Source organism: Apaloderma vittatum, unplaced genomic scaffold, assembly GCF_000703405.1.
Source record: "Apaloderma vittatum isolate BGI_N311 unplaced genomic scaffold, ASM70340v1 scaffold14764, whole genome shotgun sequence".
NCBI classification, from domain to species: Eukaryota; Metazoa; Chordata; class Aves; order Trogoniformes; family Trogonidae; genus Apaloderma; species Apaloderma vittatum.
The window spans coordinates 15,830-35,877 of NW_009712298.1; the positions used below are offsets into that span (position 1 = coordinate 15,830).

General features: G+C 41.9%; 1 protein-coding gene across 1 annotated transcript in view; it reads left to right on the forward strand.

Annotated features, from left to right (window-relative positions):
* ARHGAP20 (Rho GTPase activating protein 20) overlaps positions 1-20,048 on the forward strand; it is a 50,042-nt gene that overhangs the window by 5,332 nt on the left and 24,662 nt on the right. The window contains exons 2-3 of the mRNA XM_009867931.1: positions 13,465-13,635; positions 18,783-18,932. Coding sequence (XP_009866233.1) covers positions 13,465-13,635; positions 18,783-18,932 — 321 coding nt within the window. The remainder of the gene's footprint in view (positions 1-13,464; positions 13,636-18,782; positions 18,933-20,048) is intronic.

Below are 20,048 nucleotides of genomic sequence, written 5' to 3' on the forward strand. Positions count from 1 at the left end.
CCGTATTCTCCACTCCTCATCTTACAGTCCTTTGAGAGACTCTAGTACACTCAAAAATACAGAAAAGCCATTTCATAAAAGAAAGGTAGAAAAAGAACAAAAATAGAATTTCCCAATGTGAGGGATTAAGTACAGGCACCATTCATTTTACCTGGACTTGTGATATTTCATACCTTTTTCCATAAAGATCCAGCTGCAGGAATCATGTGGTTGTAAAAATCACAGGTTCATTAGAAGTCAAGTTTCTAGTCATCAAGATGGAAGGAAAATCCTGTTCCTAGAGACTCAGTTAACAAAGCAAATGAAAAGTTCTTTGCCTCTGGATTAATTTTTAGATTTAGTTCTGCCTTGAAACTTCTAATCAGGATTTTTTTCTGAGATTTTTCATTTCATGAAAACTTTTTCATGTTTTACCATTTGCTGATTAATCTGAATGGGCAGAAATCTCTGTATGAGATGATGAAGGGAGTGGAACATCTCCCTTATGAGGAAAGGCTGAAGGAGCTGGGTCTCTTTAGCTTGGAGAAGAGGAGGCTGAGGGGTGACCTCATTAGTGTTTATAAATACATCAAGGGGGTGTGTCGGGAGGACGGAGCCAGGCTCTTTTCGGTGACGTCCAATGACAGGACAAGGGGTAATGGCTACAAGCTGGAACATAGAAGGTTCCACAAAAATATTAGGAAAAACTTTTTCCCTGTGAGGGTGACAGCACTGGCACAGGCTGCCCAGGGAAGTTGTGGAGTCTCCTTCTCTGGAGACATTCAAAACCCAGCTGGACGTGTTCCTGTGTGACCTACTCTGGGTGATCCTGCTCTGGCAGGGAGGGCTGGACTAGATGATCTTTTGAGGTCCCTTCCAGCCCCTGATATTCTGTGTGATTCTGTGTGATTTTGTGAGAACTTCCCCAGATTTCTCCACTCAATATGTCATGTTTTGCTATGTAAGGTAACGATACAGGAATTTGTAGAAACAGTGATTTTTGAAAACAAAACCATGCTATTTCCTGTAAAATTGCGCTTCCTTTTTATGGAATTGCACATAATTAATGTAACTTGTGATGATACTGTACAAGTTGTCATTTTTATAGTATTTCTAATTCATGCTTCATTTAAGCTAATTATGACACTGGAATATTGTTTCCTTAAACTATGTATTTGAATGCAAAAGTTATTTTTATGTAGTAATAGCTGGGGATAAAATTTTACTAACTGTTAACAACGAACAAAGTGAACTTTCAAAGGCCTCAAATGGCCTTTTAACTCAGAGACTGGCATTCCTATTCCCCTGCTGTGTTTTTTCTGTTTTGTTTTGTGCATGAACACGTGTGCATGTATGCATATGTTTGTTTTTGATAAAGCCCATCAGTTCTTCATTTATGACATGCAAACTGGCTTATAGCGATGTTTGTACATCTGGAGATTGAAATGAGCTGCGGCTCTCAGAGATATTCTGCCTTTTTTATTAAGAAAAGTACTAGAGGTAGCAAGAAGGAAGGCTTGAAAGCAGGGTTTTGGAGGGATTGGAGTTTAAACGAAGGATTAATTTCACAATAAATGGCTAATAGTTTAACACTAGTGCTTTAAGCCGATTCCGCTTTGGATAGAGTTGTGACAGGTTTAAGACGAAGACAGCGAGAAGCAATGCTTGTTGGGATGAGTTCAGGGCTCTGCTTGTCCAGATGTCTCACTGTCCACATGTGCTTTTGGCTGCAGCCCATTTGGGGGGCTTTTTGGATTAGGCCTTGAGGTCTGGCAGAATACAGCTGTTGTCCAGCCATTGTGTATCCCTGCTTGTAGACAATAAAATCTCATCCAAGTGTCAGTCTGGCCAAGCAGTTTGGGCAGCGGCATACCTGAGGAAATCACAGATCGGCTCGCTCAGACTGCTTTGCGGTCGTTTATCTTGTGTAAACAAGCAGAAATCTTCTAACGATGTGCAGGCTGATGTGCAGCCTCTGATGCTCTCACCTCTGACAAGGGCCAGCATTAAATACTCACTGAACTCTCCTCCTGGCTGATTCAGCATTGCTTCTGGTCCAGTTGTTTCCTTGTGGGGCAAAAACTGATGGTGAGGAATTTTGAGTCACATCACGGATGTAACGGTCATAAAGTCGTAGAATCATAGAATCATAGAATGGCCTAGGGTGGAAGGGACCTTAAGGTTCATCTAATGCAACCGTCCGGCCATGGGGAGGGACTCCTCTCAACTAGACCAGGTTACTCAAGGCCTCATCCAACCTGGCTTTGAACACTGCAAGGGAGGGAACATCCACAACTTCACTGAATAATTTATTCCAGAGTCTCGCCACCCTCGTACTGAAGAGTTTCTTCCTAAGATCCAATCTAAATCTATTTTCCTTTAACCTAAACACATTTCCCCTTGTCCTATCAGTGGACACTTCTGCCAATGTCTTAAGCATTTGAGTACTGGGGGCCAGATTCAGTAAAAGATAATAAGCCTCAAGGGCTTAATGGGAATCATTTCAGTACCTGAATCTAAAACCATAACTTAAAAAAACATCATCTCAGTGGCTTCTTAATATCCCTCTGTTCTTTAGTCACTCTGCTAGTGACCAGAGATCTCCCCAAACACCTAGACCTGTGCTTTTGCACATCCCAGTTCAGTGTGACTGTTGGCAGCACTGAACACGTCTGTTTCAGAGAACTAAACGTGGCTTCGTGAGGGGCTCCTGAGAAGCTCCATCCACTGGTCCATAGACCCTATGTAACCTACCTGGGCAAGAGGGAGACCCTCACAAAAACAGTTGCAAATGTTTCTCTATTTTAAACCTCTGACTGAGTCACTTAAGAAGAAAGAACACTTTTCTGGAGAGACTTGGATACTTGTTTAGGGCAATGGTTTCCAAACAAGCAGTATCAGGGCTGAAGTGGGAGGGAGTCTGGCTCATTGGGTATTTTGACAGAGAGGGGCCACAGTCTGTGTTGCAACCGAGGTGTGTGCCATCTAGCAAGCTTAATGTGAGCTATGATAGGTGTTTCTAGCCTGTTCCTTAGGCAGGTCTCCACATACCACCCCTGCTCTGCTTTCAAAGGAAATTAAACACGCAGGCTCAGCTTTCTGCATCTTCAGGCAATTAATCTTCTGCTTCCCATAAGAGAGATGTAACTACTAAAACAAAGGGTATTTTGAGTTAATGGAGACCTCCCTTCTCCCTCCCACAGCTGAAGCCTGCAGAAAGACACACAATGTTCCTGAGACCAAAACCCTTATGTTCACAGGAGCAAGCTTGGCTCCATAGGTGAACGGTAAAAGCACTTACCTGAGAGTGGAAAGGCCTACCTCTGTTCCCAGGATTATTTTTGCGTATCACTCACTGGCACATCCATGTTCAGCCTGTCCTGTTCCCTAGAAAAATGTGGTTGACATACATGAGTGTGCTGGTTTAATGAGTTTGATGAGTTTGATGAGTGTGCTGGTTTGGATCCTCGTGTGCTCCACAGGGAGCCTGCGTGCTGAACACTGACCTCATTCAGTGGGAGTAGGTATCTAAATACATTGAGGTGTGTCCTAGGTCTTTATGGCAGGATTATTCAGAAAATGCAGAAAAGAATGGTAGAGACTTTCCCCTGAATGAATAAGCAGAGCTGACGTGTTTCCATGTACCTTCCTTCCCTCTATTCCCTCTGCATATTCTGGTAGTAAAACCATATCCAGTATTTTGCAAGGCTTGTCATTTTATCAGAGCTCCTCCAGAAACATATTTGGTTGCTAAACCCCTCAGACTAAGCAACCTCACATTAATTCCCCTTAGGTTTGCTGTCCAAGAGAGGACAAGTTTCCCAGTGGGTGGTGTGTGAAGTGGGTGGTGTGTGGTTTCTACAAGGAGGTCACTCATGGGCAAGCTCTTCTGGTATATCAAAGGCTGAAATAAACATGGTGGAAAAACATCATCATGTAAAAGGCTCTTGTGTTTCCCCCTCCTCCAAGCTTCTGTTCTTTGCAGGTAACTGGCCTGTGCCCACTTTTCCCTAACGTGAAGTAATTACCACCAGGTGCAGTGATGTGGGGAATCCTCTACCAGCTTTTTTCCTGAGCTCACATCACTGGTGGCATAGAAACCTCTGGCCAACCTGCCTGAGTAGCTATGTGAAAAATTCATTGAATATGTAGGCAGCTAGTGATAGGAGAGCAAACAGGTGCATGTGGCCGCAACTAATTTGTCTGCTGGCTGTTCATAAGGAATCTGGGTCATTATACTTGCAATAGCTGGCAGCAGCAGGCATATCAAGTAATCTCTTCACTGTAATAGGATAATTCTTGTGCTGTAGTACTGGTATCAAAATATGGTTTAAAGCCCTTGAGGCAAACCAAAGCCAGATTTGTTCCTGTTACAGCTGGGATAGGTGCAGCAAAGTCACAATCCTGACTTCCATGGAGCACCCATACTGGTCATGTCTCACAGGGAAGCGGTCCTTAAAAATTTAAGCCAGTACAAGGGCTGGGCAGATCCTCCCTTTACGTCTGTGATGGAGCTATGTGGAGTTCACCCCACAGCATGCCACAGTTGTGGGGATACAGGCAAAGCCCAGCAACAGTGTCTTCAGTGAGAGGTGGGGCTTGTGGAAGGATGAAATGTGGTGAAATGGCTTATCTTTTAAAGGCAGTACTTGTAGCTATTTTTAAGTCACTTTCTGTGTGATTACTTTGTTTAGAATCACCAAGTTTTCTCCAGAAAAGGGCAATCAGGGAACAGCAGCCCGTGGATTCTAGGTTTGCTTTACTGGGCCACGTATTTGAAGTCTTGAATTTGTTTTTCTTAAAAGTCGTTGCCTAACTGCAGATTCTACCCAGGTGGCATAAGTTGAGGAACAGAAGAGCGTAGCTCTCCTTGAAGAGCTCATTCTTCTTGAAGAATAGGAAAATCAGAGGCTAAAGGGGAATGACTGCTGAGCAATGAGACTTTGAGAGACTGTGAGCAGCCCCCTCGTATTACCCAGTAATTGAGTGAGGTGACTGACAGGTGGTAAAACTAAGCAGTCACCTAGAAAATGCTGTTTTTGTGTTCAAAGGACATGAGCACAAGTGCCTTATTTTTGCCCATGTAACATGTAGCTGCAGACAGTAGGGTAGGTGGACACAGCCATACATCATGGTCCAGAAGGGATTTCTAAAGATGCCCACACAAATCTTTTCAACTCATGCACCTCAGCCTCAAATGACCTGTTTCTACAGAGGTCTGCAGCATGTCCTGAGTGGTTTTGGTAGCCCAGAATTACATGACCTGCACTGAACTCTTACAATACAGTTTGCGAGAAGATACTTGAAACCTGCTATTGAAGGAAAGGTTAATTTCATCCACAAGGTAGCTCAAAATCAGTAGAGTTAAGCTAGGCTTTTAAATGTCCCAGTTGTTTTTAAGTGGGATTAAATGTCCCAATTGTAATTGCTGCTGCCCCAAAAAATTAAGGTAGAAGAGAAACCTTATCCCTTCAGGCTACTAAAATAATACTGGATCCTCCTAGGGGTATGGGGGTGAAAATGAGATCCCAGAGCACTCCCTTGCACACCTCCTTGGAATGGGTAGGAGGAACCGGGGTGAAAGTGCCAAAGGTAGCCTGCGCTTCCAGACTTCTTGTAGGTCATGAGAAGTTCCAAAAAGCCCAGACAACCATGGTGAAGAACTACACTGGTGGAGTGTTAAGTTTTGGCCTTCTTTTGCCGGCTGTTCAGCCTACTTTTTTCCTTCCCCCTGACCCTGAGGGTCACTTTTTTCCTGACTTTTTTTCCATCTGAAAAACATCTTTCTTTGGGTAGACAGTGCCTGGAATGGCATTTCTCTGGTGCACCTGGAATGGGAGAGTAACTCAAAGTGGTGCTGCTACGTCACCCAGTAAGGAGTGGGAACTGCAGTGGGGAACCAAGGATCAATTCTTCCAAGGTTCTAAAAAGGTTTTATTTACATCTGTATGTATGTCCTCCCCAAAACCTCTCCCCTGCACAGGGATACTTGGACCAAAACCCCTCAAACTTGATTGCTAGCAGAGCTGTGTAGCTGTGGAGGTCATCCTCACTGCAAGAGTTCTTCAATAGGATATAAATAACTTGCACTAAATTCTTTTCTGGTGGAAATAGGCAAAATATGACCAAAATGTGGGGTGCTGATTTATACCAATAGAGAATTTTCACTTTGTGCTAAATTTTCAGAGTAAACACCTTGCAGCTGTTTGTTAAATTAAAACAAAAAAAACATTGGAAAGAAACCAAACCACAAGCGTGTTTCCTGTCTCCAGCCACCATGCTGTAGTACATTTGCTCTGGACAGTATATTGTCCTTTTGGCTATATAGAAATTACTTATGTGCAGCTTGTTTTCAGTTAAGCTGCCAAGCTTCCATCCTGAAACGTGTGAAGATTTTTTAAACGGTGCATTTACCCCACAGCTATGTGATATTTTAGTGCAAGTCTTAATCACTTACTGATTTTTGGAAGGCTACAGAAAAATAATGCAGTTATATGCCTTGACACCTGGAACATTTAGTGTAAAACACGTTATTCATCATAATAAGGTCAGGCAGGGTGAGGCTTTGAGCAACCTGGTCTAGAGGCAGGTGTCCCTGCCCATAGCAGGAGAGGTTGGAACTAGATGATCTTTAAGGTCCCTTCCAACTCAAACCATACTATGAATCTATAATTTTTATTACTAGTAAGATTTTGACATCATGCAAAGGTGATTTGAGATACTTAGAAAACAATTTTTCACATCCTAGAATACTTTAAGTTGGAATATTTTCTCTGTGTTTTTTGACTTAAAATGTGTACAGAGTTTTACAAGCAGAGGATAGAAGCAGAGGAGTGTTACCTGATTTCCTACATATAAGTGGTAGCTCTGATTTCTGCCCTAAAATGTAAATTTATCCATTTGTCTGAGGAAAACTGGCTCCCAGTCTCTAGTAATACTCATCTTCCTTCTTTTGTTCAGGCTTGTTCTTGCCCTGTCTGTGCTGGAGAGGGGGCTGGAGTGCATTTTGATCCAAAGTCTCTGTGACCCTATTGGGACTCAGGCAGTGGTGAGAGGTGACTGCCTCAGATTTGCTCAAATGCATTACTTGTAAAAACGAAGTTGCAACCAGTAAAGCACACTTATAAAGTAAGAGCAGGCATTTTAATCCTTAGTAACTAATGCTTTTTGAAAAACCGATCAGATCTCACTTGCTTTGTGGTACAAAAGCTACTGTACATGATGGTGATGGCCTAGGGGATTTTAACGGAGTGCTGCAGAAAATAGACTTGCTATTTCTGGAATGCTCTGCTGTTTTCACAAAGTGCTGCTTCAACTGTATGAGATTTGCTATAGATAACAGCAAGCAAACATGCCCAGCATCCTCAGAAAGAAGCTCCCTTAGCATAGCAGGGATCATGTTGACAGCAGATTTTCAGAAATGGGTTGGCAGCCCATGTGATTAAGAGAGTTTTATGCTTGTCTATCCAAGTCCCTTCTATAAATAGTCAGTTTAGGATTACAACAACATACTAACTTTGTGTTGGCCCATATCTTACCTACAACTTTCCTGGAAAACACTCCTACCCTCCAGGCTGATACTTTTCATGCTTACTCTCACTCTCCAGGTATAATTATTACTTATTAGAATGAAGTGCCACATCAACTTAGACAAAATGCACATTCCAAATCACGAGGAGTTGAAGTGGGAAGATCCTGAGCGTGTGGGTGACTCACCGAGGGCACTGATCATGGCTGGAAGTCAGTGACATTGGGGAGCAGTTAGCACCTTTAAAAAAGCAGAGGATTATTTTTTTTAATGTAATCTACCTATCTAAATAGCTCTGAGCTGCAGATTGCTCTGTGTGGGTTAGACTTACCTTGTTCATGGTGAAAGGAGCTGTGAGTACCTTGCTAATAAATTTCAGAAGTGGATGTGCTGTGTGTAAAGCAGCTGTAGTCTCTTTGCTCTCTCCCCAGCGTTTCCTAGAACAGGGAGTGACTCTACAAGCCATGTGCTTTAATGATAGAGGCCAAATTCATCAGGAGCGTGAACAGGACCATCTCCATTGTCTTGTGTTCAGTCCTAAGCACTGGCCTTTAGTTTCAAGTGTACAAAAAAAAAGCTCTTCTTTCATATCATTTTTCACTCTTTTTGCATACAGAACATGATGATCTGTTATCGTGATTTTGTCAAGTTGGCTAGGATACAGTACAAGTCATGTCCAAACTATAATTTAGGATGAAATTAGATATGTGTTGGAGTCCTGAAATGATAATATTGCACCTGAGTGCACTATAAGCAGCCCCCCAAGGCAGATCAGTACTCACTGCTGTGTTACAGATATGATTGGGTTTTTTCCACTCTATCTCAGGGGACACAAGGAGCTTTGCACACCAAATTGGAGCTCTTTTCTTTTGATTGGCTAAAGAATTGTCCTCAATACCTTATTAAGTTAATTATCTTGAATGCAAAATACCCTCTAGCCACCCAGTGTGGGTAATGTATCTTATATGTTAAGGAATTTTCAGCAGTAAACCATCTTGGCTTCCAAGCTCCAGTTAGCAGGGACTGCCTCATTAGCGAAAATATGAAGCAAGTATCTATTAAGCTGCTATTGAACTTCCTTCCTGCAGGAATTTTTAGGAACTTGAAGGTCTGAGTAGGAGGCACAGAACAAAAAAAGTGCAAATATTATTGCCTGATTTCCAATATAAGCTCTGTTAAGAAAGTGAAGGAACTTGAATTCTAGATCAGGCTTGCTTGTGGGGGTATCTCTGCTGGTCACAAATGATGTCATCCCTGACTGACAAATCCATTTTGGCAAAAATCCGTAATGTGGGCTGGGCTGTAGACATTTCTTACTGTGCAGATAGCTGCAGTTTTCACTGGCCTTGAAAGGATACAAATAGCTCCTGCTTCTCTCAGTGGGTTGCTCTAATGCTGTGACTCAGTAATGGTAAAGTAAATGCTTTGCTGAGAGACACTAAAGCCAACAATTCATTCACTTTATTTTTCCTAAAAGATAAATTGCCAGTTCCTTACAGCATCCAAAACTGGCCTTTGAGATCTACAAACCAAGTCTATTGTCTCTGAACACCACGAGGAGGGCTGGCAGACGCTCTGCTTGGTGGTCTCTCTAGCCTGTAGCTAAAACAAGGTTAGATTTCTGCCACAAGCTGCAAGCTCTACGTGTGTAGGCACAAAACTGGAAAGCGCTTCTTGTCCTTACCTGGGCTTCAGCATGGGCACAAGCGTGTGGTATTTCTGCTTGTGGCACCTGTTTGTGAAATGAGTTTGGTTGCTCACTGTCAGAGGAATTGGGAAGGTGCTGTGTGTGTGTGTTTGACAGACCAGCCGCAGCCTCTCACGTGGCTCAGCTGACTCAGGTTTCAGCCTTTTGAGTAGCTACCATTTTACTGCTCTGCTAATGAAAAGGTGCATTGCTCACCTACCTCTTGTGTGGCATTTCAGAGGTTAAAGAGCAAAGTGATATTTTATTTCAGTAGGTACCAGTTGTCAGGAGAGCATTGGTGCTTCATCATAAGAGGAAATCGACTTCTGGCTGCAGAGATACCATCAGTGGAGAGAAGTTCTGGCGTAGAACAATAACCAAAATAATAAAGTGAGATTTAGGATAGAGCATGAACAGTCTGTGAGAGGGATGTCATACAGCTGAGATACCTGCAATATCTTATTCCAGCTGAGGTCCCTTGGAACAGATTGTTCCCTTGAGGCATCTTACAGCTTAATCTAAATCATAGATAGGCTGAAGTCATCACTGACTGAAATTAAGGAAAAGCTTCCCATTGGCATAAATGACATTTGGATCATGGATTTCATAACCATTTCACATGAGCTGTTAAACTCTCCTTTGGAAAGTATAATTTATTTAATTGTTTTCACTACAAATAGAAAATAAAGCTGACATCTACATTACACCAAGAATAAACATGTTGGAGGTCATATCATTCAGGTATCAGTTCTACTGAGAAACCTCAAGGAAGACCTGCAGGGGGAAGAAGAAGTATTTTTTTATGCTTTCGTGGTTTCTGGTAAATACAGGATTGATGAAGAGAGCAGTGATGTGTTTGCTTTCACACAGAATGCAACAGGGATGTGTTTTTCAGTGTTTGGCTGACTGCTTTGGATTTCAACTTCATATATTACACCTACAAAATTCAAGAGTTCTTTTAAATCATTATGTCTTTTGAAGATTACTATTTTGATTAATTTGAAAAATACTAAGTGTAAAAATTTAGGTTCTGGAAATGCCAGAAGAGGAAGTCTTCAAATATCTTTCCACGAATGTCAGCCAGTACAGCGAGTTTAATCCTTTCCTGAATAACTCAAGAATGTCTCTGTGGATATCCTCAAATTATAGAATTTACTCCTTGGTTAAAACTGCACGTGGAGATTTCAGACTCCCAAAATAGTTTTTTTAGGAAGAAATATCCACTTGGGGCTAGAGCATTCCAATATCAATGCCATCCAAACATCAGTATCAGCCTTGCTTCTACACGAAGCGAAACACGGATGGTTGCTGACTCTGCAGAATATCTGCATCTCTCAGGAATCAATTCACAGTTTCTTCTTAACAAACCCAGATGATGCCTTTTTGCTCTTTCCTTTTTTCTGCCAAACTGAGAACATGTTAGTGTGGGGGGTTTTTACATGTGTTAATCATACAGTGACTTTTAGGGGAATACAGAGAGGGCCTACATCACTGACTGTTAAAATTATATCAGAAATCACATTGGCTTAAGTAGAGTTTTGCACAATTCTATTAAAAGGAATTTTTAAAGAATTGATATTTGAGTGCTTAGCACTTTCTCAAAATTAGACCCATTTAATGGCCAGAAAAATCACTGGGCCATTAAAAGCTGAACTCCCAAAATAACTCTCTTATATAAATATCTGTGCCCGAGGGTATAGCTGATCTGCATTCTCTTCAATGTAACAAAACTAGGGTTTCATTCATGTCTTGTAATAATGAAACATTAATTGAGAGGATCAAAAGTATGCTTTCCAAAAGACATTTTTGTGACTGCTGGTGAATTTCCTCCATGTTCTTTTGTCCTGGGGCTTTAGAAGGTTCTGGATTAATTAAGGGCTTTGATTTTTTTCCACTTTGTTTCACAGGAAGAAAATATGTTAGTTGTTGTGGGTTTTTTTGTAAGGCTAGTCAGGTAAACTCCGTTGAAGTATGTGAGAGTGCTTGTTCGAGTTCAGATGAGAGATACGCTTGAAAGGCACTGGGTCAAAAGTCAGATTTCGTTTAAATAACTGATTTATGTTACTGCATTTTCTTGTTCTAAAACCAAGTTCAGTTTGCTTGACCCTGCTGACATTAATGAACCTACTACACCTCCATTTGCTTACCTATGTGACGAAGATTTTGCTTAGTTTAATTTGGGAGATTTCTGGGATTGCAAATGGGGAAGTAGAAAATGTACAGACTGGAATAATAAAATAGAGTTGCTTATATGGAGACATAACCTGACCCTACAGGAACGTCAGTAGGGGCAGGCACTTCAGTGTAATTTTATGAATGTTTCTGCTGATTTGGTGACAGCAGTATGACATTAAAGGGTTTTTTCTAACTATTCTTGTTTCTTGGCTCAGTGAGTATCTCCCTGATTTAACCTTTGAGGTAAAGGCCATGTATGGCTTTCACACAGGTGGACTCGTCATCATTCCTGATTTTTGCTTAAGAATCCGTGCCAAGTGCTGATAGCAAGTTTATGAAATTGAGTCCCAGTAACCTAGCGGTCACTGGTGAACTGGTGAATCAGTGAATTCCTAGTCCCACAGAAGTGGCAGGGTAGGAGAGATACTTGCTGTTCCCCTGACTCCTGTCGCTGGCCACACAGTGTGTGTCACTGTTATATTGGACCAAAACTCCTCTCTCTGTTTTAACCTCCACACTCCTGGCCACCCCTTCTGCTTAGAAATGGTCAGATAACTCAGGGTTGCATTATTCATTCTGAAAGTCGTTCCTCTTCTTTCTCTCTTCCCGGAAGAGGGAGATAATGAACAACAAGAGTAAGATACAGTTTAAGATAAATTAAGTTGAGGAATTCTTCCAAAAACTCAGTCTCCCAGCCAGAAAGGGGAAGCCGAGGCTGAACAAGGCTCTCCACAGCAGGTAGAGATCTTCACTAGCTCCTTACAGATCAGTGAAAGTGTGTCCTGCTAATGTAGGCCAATCTCAGAGTTTATCCTTTCTCTCACAGCTGTCAGGATTTCCTAAATAATTTCCTGTGTAATCCAGTCACAGGCATCAAGGAGAGGAGGGTCAGTAATCATCCGGGCTCTTAGAGAGGTACGAAGAGGTTTATGACCTTCTTCGAAGGTTTCCTCTGCTCACTCTTGTTTTCTTTCATATCTTGTCCATTTGTTTTGTGACTTTCGCTGTATAAGATCCATTTCTTCTCCCAGCAAAGTCATTAGGTGTTTGTCATCCGTTCCAGCAGGACCAGGTATAAACTGTAATCGCAAAGCTGCTCACTTCAGTCTTTCCTTGCCAAGCTAATCCTGCCAAGTGTTAGATTAATTTTATTTTTCTTAATAAGAAAAAATAAGTCAACACATTTAAATAAAAATGGAACTGATTCATTCAACCAGAGGAAAATAGTCCCTTTGGAGGTACCTCTAGGGAAAGCAAATATGAAAAGTTGCATTTAAAAATCGTGAGTAAAGATGCTGATGAGCTCTGGTTTTAGCCCAGAAATTCATTATTTAAGGTACACCAGGGTGGAGGAGACACAGGTTCAGTTCCCTCACCTGCCTGGGAGAATTTGAAGCCATGCCTCTGGCTTTCCAAGGGAAAGCCTGACCTGCACCCAACTTATGGAGAATCTATGAGAAGGAGTGTCCTTCCCTCAGATCCTCACTCTCATTCAGTTTGGCTCTGTATAAATAGACATTTGTTAGTGCAAGGCTCAGAAACTAGAGAGATCCTGTCTGGGTGAGTACCTCACCTGGATACTGCATCCAGCTCTGGAGCCCTCAACACAAGAAGGACATGAACCTGTTGGAGTGGATCCAGAGAAGGGCCGCAAAAATGGTCAGAAGGCTAGAGCACCTCTCCTTTGAGGACAGGCTGAGAGGTTTGGAGTTGTTCAGACTGGAGAAGGCTCCAGGGAGACTTTATAGTGACCTTCCAGTACCTGAACAGGACTACAGGAAAGAAGGAGAGGACTTCAACACAAAGGGAAACAAACACAAATAAGCAAAGTGGAGGGGGCTATATTGAAGTTATTGTCCTTTCCTAAATACTATCTATGTGCTTGGGCTATAAAAGACAAAGCAAAGACAGTCCCTAGCAGATTTTATGTCAGGATCAGACTGCTGAATTATCTTCATTGTCTCGCTCACCTTTCACTGAAATATGGTTAAATAAATTGCCTTTTGGCAGCAGGTATGGGAATTTGCTGCCTGGTTCTCAATCACAGGCAATCGGCTGATTTGTTTTCCTTTATTCCCTTTATTTCCTTTTGCAGGGAAGGCTGTTTCTCCCCCATCAGCCCAGAGGCATGTCCCCTTGTGCAGTCTTTCATGTGCCACAACCGAACATTCATTCTGGACGGCCACGTGCAGCTGAAGACAGGCCTGCAGACCCAGGAGCGACACCTTTTCCTCTTCACAGACCTTCTGGTTGTTGCCAAGTCCAAGTGAGTACAGTACTTCAGGCACCGCTCCTACCGAGCAGTCCTTTTTCGTGGTGGAGCATCATGGATTTCCATAATGCTCTTTTTGGTAGCAAATCTTCCCTACATTATAAGGAAGCTTTTGATTTGGCCAAGGGAAGTTAATTGCCTGACCTCTCCAGGCACCTTTAAAAACCCCATAGCCACAAAGGAATTCCAAGAGGCAATATTTTAAAGAAGCATCAGATGTTCTGGAACATGTTGCTTGCATTGTATCATCTAATGCACTTTGGGAGCGTAATATTGTGGAAAAGACTCGTCGGTGCTCAACTGTGTCCATTGCGCTGCCTTCAACTGGCCGTTGTGGATCAGACAGATCATCTGCAGTCCCATGGGGTGAGCGTTGCCCCGGTGGCTGTGTCACAGAGGGGTTAGAGGTCTAAACACTTACCTAGAAACTGCTTTGATACACACCAGTGATGAGCAGCTGTACAGAGGCTGGAGGTGGCTTCGCAGTGCCCATCTCTGTAGGTTGTGCCGTGGCAGGAAGAGTGTGGGGAAGAAGGAGAGCGATGCCGAGCAGTCTGGGTAGCATGCATGTGTAATCAGGCTTGCTGCTGAGCTCTGATTATTCACTCTACCATTCACAATTAAATCAAATTTACAAGCTGTGTCTAGCATGCCAGCTTCATGCAGCATTTGTGGTTTAAGGCAATTTTAGAGGGTGCTTTCACTTGTTGTTATGGGTTATGGGGAAAAATCCTGATGCAGCTTCATTCCCTGTTAGGCACTGACTGTGTTTGTGGTTTCACAGGGTGGGTAATCTCGATGTGAATCCTGGGCTTTTGCAATGTGTCTTTTCGCTTAAGCAATTGTTTCAGAGGCTTCTGGGAAAAGCCAGGATAAATCTGTGTTTTCTGTAGAAATTTGAGCTGTGTCCATTTGAATCACGCATGGTAAACATCACCCCCCCAGCTGCACTCCCTCACTTGATGTAGTGTGACAACATAGAGGATATTTTACCCAAAACGTGTTCCGCTACGGGTGGGTGGTGAACATAAAGATATTTAAGGGAAATCTTGCTATTCTAGCAGCAGTAGCAGTTATAGCATTGTTACAGTATGTATTTATTTTTGCATCTTGTTTAGCGTGGGATACCCCTCACTAATTTAATGTTTAAAATGTTAAATATTTGCAACTTACCTAGTCTCTTTAAGTTCTTCTTATAAGGAGAGAGATGAATCCCTCCCTTGCTGGTCCATGTGCTGAGCCGAAGCAATGTTAGAAGCCCAGGCTGAGCTTTGCGTTACTGCTGGTTTGGCTGGGTCACAGTGCGTCTGTTTGCATAGGAAAGCATTACTCAGTGTAACCACTCCAAAATCTGATCCCCAGGGAGTAGTAACGGCACTTAACAGCGTTTGATTTAATGTGGTGAAGAGGCTGCAGTGCTTGAATAAAGTAGAAAAGAACAAATTGTGCTTCTCCATGTGAAAAAGGGGCGGGGGGGGCAGGTCTTTGCTAGAAATGTTAAAAATAGTATTTTGAGTGATACTTCTTCATGTATTTTAAAGAACTAATTGGGATGTTCTCTCTACAGCTGCCCTGTCAGCAATTAAAGCATCAGAGCTGTCACTAATGAATACTACTTAAAAATCAGCATTTTTAAAACTATCTCACACTAAAATACCATTGCTGATTCCTAGAAGGAAAACCCGAGTGGTCTGTATTGCGGTGTGACTGTCACTATTGATTGTTATTGATCTTTTACTAGCTGTTGCAGAGTCAAGGCAGCAGGTCGGACTTAATCATACAGTTGAAACTGACTTAACTTCAAAATTATTGTCTGTGCAAGTGCTGAAAATTTGCAACACTCTTGACTTAAGCGGTTTTTCAGCTTGGGGCAGATGAACACCTAAGGTATCTAAGGCACCACTCAGCACCGTACTGCTGTCAGCTCAGCTCCAGGTAGCCAGTCGCTGTACAAAGGGAGCTCACGTATAATTACACTTTGTACGATCAGCAAACAGGTACAAGTTTTTCCTAAAGAGAGCAGTAAGTATCTTGTGTCCTCTGAGTTTGCTAAGTAAACTCCTGTACAGTACTGAGCTCTTACTAAAGGCAGTGAATTGGCATTGCTCCCATGGAAATTTGTGACAGATAAGTCTTCACCACAACTGGTCTATGTATGACTTGGGACAAGGTGCCTGTAGGTTCATTTTCTGCAACTTTCTAACCGTTTTTTGAGATGTGGACTGATATCTTTTAAGATCATGCTTTAGCCCAACTTACAAAAAATAATAATAATACATGCTGTACTTCTCTCTTTGCTGCCCTGTCCTTTACTGCCTTCATGTGAGGATTAAATCATAAATTAATTGATCAAAATAGCTTTTCTCACTAAACCAATGTAAAGTATGTAAAATGTTATACTGTTTTCTGTATATTGATTAGATTTTTTTATAGAAAGCATGCACTTTTATTTTGCAGAGGATCTGTCAGTTCAATGGCCAAGGTTTCTCATGTAAGTTTTTGTGCAGGAGGCAGAGAAGTGGCTTCCTCTTTCTCCTTTGTAGTGCATACATATATACATGTGCATTTTAAGGTTATTTTCACAGTGTGGCTGGACATAGAATTTCATGGCTGAGCGCATACGTGGAATTACGGTAGCAATCTCACAGTAGATCCATTAATGCTTTTGTCAGAGGGTCCTATTAAGGAGATTAGCAAATCTAGTGAGAAGTTAATCTTCCATCTGTTAACGGCTGCAAGGTATCCAATTGCCCCTTGCAGAAAGCAAAAGGAACTGAATTTACTCTGCAGAGGTAGGACAATTTGAGTGTGTCAATACCTACACTACTGATTTTCGTGATTTATCTGTTGATTTCAGTGAACTCTGGATCAGCCTGCAATTTACAGTGTAACACTTGCTAGGGGATGTACTTCCTTAAAGAAAAAGAAAAGTAAAACTTCACTCTTCCTATTTTTCCAGTGTTCAGTCATGCTTCTTCCTTAGCCAGCAGTGGTACATTCATTTCTAGAGGTAATGCTTTGGCACTTAAATAGAAGACCCACATTTCACAAAGGCTGAGAACCCATGGATTGCATAAAGGCCATGGCAGATAGAGATAAAATTATACTTCAGGCTCTTTAGATGTTAATGGAGGCTACTGTTTCAGCGCCTCTGGAAACCAGGCCACTTGAATACTGATAATAGCTGAGAGCTGCGACTCGGCATGGATAACAGGGTAAGAATATACATCAAGCATGATTGGAGAACATCTTTGTGCTTCTGCCAACACCCTGCTGACACCTGCTACTGGCACCGCAGGGGTCTGGATTTATGAACTGTAAATGTTAAAAAGTGAAACAGCATGTAGAGAGTTCACTGTGCTGGGTAATGGGAAAAAGAAATTGAGGAGGGTCAACAGATTGATTCGGTGGAGTCAGACCAGGTGTCCATTTATTAACATCTACTTTAGAATTCACAGCTGTATTTTTTTGTAAATCTACGTTTTCACAGTTCATTCTGTGGTCAGTCACTTACAGTTATTTCTGTATTCTTGACAGATTTCACTTGTTGCATCACAGACTGATTTGTTGATGAACATGTTGAAATGTTCTCCTGTACTTTAAGTTTCTCTTTGATGGGGTAACAAAACATCATAAAGAGAGGTGAAATGTGCAGCTAGGCGGTAAACACCACGGTCGGCTTAGCTGACCATGACTTTTAGCTTTTAGTTTAAAAAATACATGAACCTGAGATGGTATTTTGCAGTATTTTAAGTCAATCTAATTGAAGTGCATGTTTTAGCCAGGTGTGATATGCACTGATGATCCTTTCTCGCCCACCACTGTAAATGCCACTGGGTTATTAGTGGTGTCCTACCGCACTACACCTGTTAGCACAATATCAGCTGGAAACCTCAGACCAGTCAGGGTGCTTCAAGTTTCTCCGTATCCTCTTTAAAAGCCGTAAGGTTTAAGTACTTCCACGTTTCAGACTGTATTAGTTCGGTCTGTCCTAAATCAAATACCTTGTAAATGAGACTAATCTCAGAGAAGGTAGTCCATGTGTATCAAAGCTCTAAGAAACTGCTTACCTGGCAGTTTTATTTATAGAGCACTAATCATCATGCTGTCTGGCACTGTCCCCATCCACAGTTGCAACAGAGCGATGGGCTGACACGTTCTTGCTTACGGTCCTTGGCTTAGAATGGCGAAACATTTTCAATGAGGGGACACTTTTCATGCAGGCTTTCCTTGCTGACCCAGGAGAAGTGCAGCCGAGGCAACTTAGTCTGCAAGACCTCTTGTGTAAACCTGCCCTGAAGTGAGTGGCTGTTGCATTGCTACAGAGCTGGACTGACTTTGTGAGATTTTACTCATTTCTCACATGATCCTACAAAGGAAGGAGACGTATCATGAGACATTAAGTGGAAGAAAAGAGTTGAAATTAAAATGTGGAGTTCTGTAAATTTGACCTTTACTGTACTGTTTAGTAGGATAAAATACAGGAAGGACCAGACTTTTAAAAATTGTGGAAATTATGCATCTTCTTTGTAGATGAGCAGATATTTTGAGAATGCACAAAGTCCTGGCTCCTTCTCCAAGTGATGGCCTAAAGCTACCATGCAGCTAGTTCCTGCAGGCTGTTTGTGACCTCTCCTGTAGTTAACACAAACAGCAGTTTTATGCTTGTTCTTTCTTGTTCTTCTTCATTTGCTCTGGCCTCATTGTCACTACTTAAACTCACCCTAGTTGTTGACCCTGGGGCAAAGCAATCCTGCTATACTGTAGCATCCTCAATGGCATTGAGGTCACTGAAAGGAGAGTCCGACACAAGTGGCAATCCTTGCCTCATGGTGAGATTTGGAGGGGACCTCTAGACGTGGGCAGAAGTTCTCCTCCGCAAAGGGGGTGGTGCAGGGATGCCACAAACAACCTATTTATCCCACATATAAGATATCTGTTGATCCCATTTAGGTGAGAAAATGGTATCTCTTTATATGCAACTCAAATAAAACATTGTTTTCCTTAACTAAAGCAGAAGTGTTTCTGTCAGCTCCAGTGCAAGCTTCACATGTACCTTAAGGGAAAAGAAATTCTGAATTGTTTAACCTGCCTTGCTGTGTTTTCATATGTGTGACATATCTGTGAATTTCTGCCTGCAGGTCGCACTCTCATTTCAAACTAAAGTGCCAAGCACGTCTCTGTGAGATGTGGACAGCGTTCTGTACAGAAGAAGTCTGTGAAGGCAGCACAGATCCAGAGAGGTCCTTTGTTTTGGGCTGGCCCACCACAAACTGTGTGGCAAATTTCAGGTAAGAATTCAGATATGTTTTTATTTGCCAAGTTACTTAAACATTTTTAGGCTGACAGGTAATGAAACTATCACGGATTCATTTCAGCACCAGTGAATGTGGGAAGCAGGAACTTAAACCAATTCCTTCTACTCCTGTGAACCGGCCACTCCATGCCTCATCATCTCTCTCTGCAAGTGATGTGGCAGTGATGCTTGGTTATCACTTAAAAATTTGAGCAAATACGTGATTTGGCAAACTACTGCCTGTGTTGCAAACTTGCTCAGTGGAAATTATCTCTTTTTTCTTTTTATAACTTGGCAAACACCTTGTCTAATTAGTAAGATGAACTACAAATAGGAAACAGCCAAGCCAATGAAAGGATCAGACTCTCGTAGGACTTTTAAACAGAAAAGCTTGTATTGGTAGTAGCGGAAAGCATACAGTGAAATATTGACCTTGTCCTGTTTCTCTTTTAATTTAATTATGCCAGTGAAAATGTCAAAATTCCTCTTAAAGCAGAATCTCTGAATTTTAATATAGAGAAAGATTTTTGGTCTGTCTTTGCAGCATTGACTGTAGGACACATAAGGGCTGTAGAGGTAATTTCAGTGATTAGGCTAATTTTAGCCTCAGTGGGAGGGCTCTGTTGTCACTTTGGATAAGGGAGGGCACCGTCCCCCTGAAATGCCAGCTGCTTAGCCACAGTAATTTGACTGGGTCCTGGAAAATACATTTTCCTCTTTACCAACAGAGAGCAAAAACTGACGCATGCAGCTTAATTTGTATGTCACATTGGCCATATCCAAAGAGAATACTGTGCACAAACTGCTCTGTATTGAGCTGGTTGTGCTGTTTATATTTTTTTCACTTAATAGTCCTGAAACGAGGCTGAAATTTTCTATTGATTTTCAGTTGAACTCTTGCCAATAAACATGAGCTTTGATCTAGAGACAGTACACGATCCTTTGTTGCTATCAGAAAGTAGCTGGATAGGAGAACAATAACTTCAAAACAGAGTCAGAGATTTTATAGAAGCAAAATTATTTTATGTCTGGAGATACACAGAAAAAATCTAAAATGCCATGCATGAGTCTTTAGATGCATATCCGACAGAATTGAAGCAGCACAAAATAG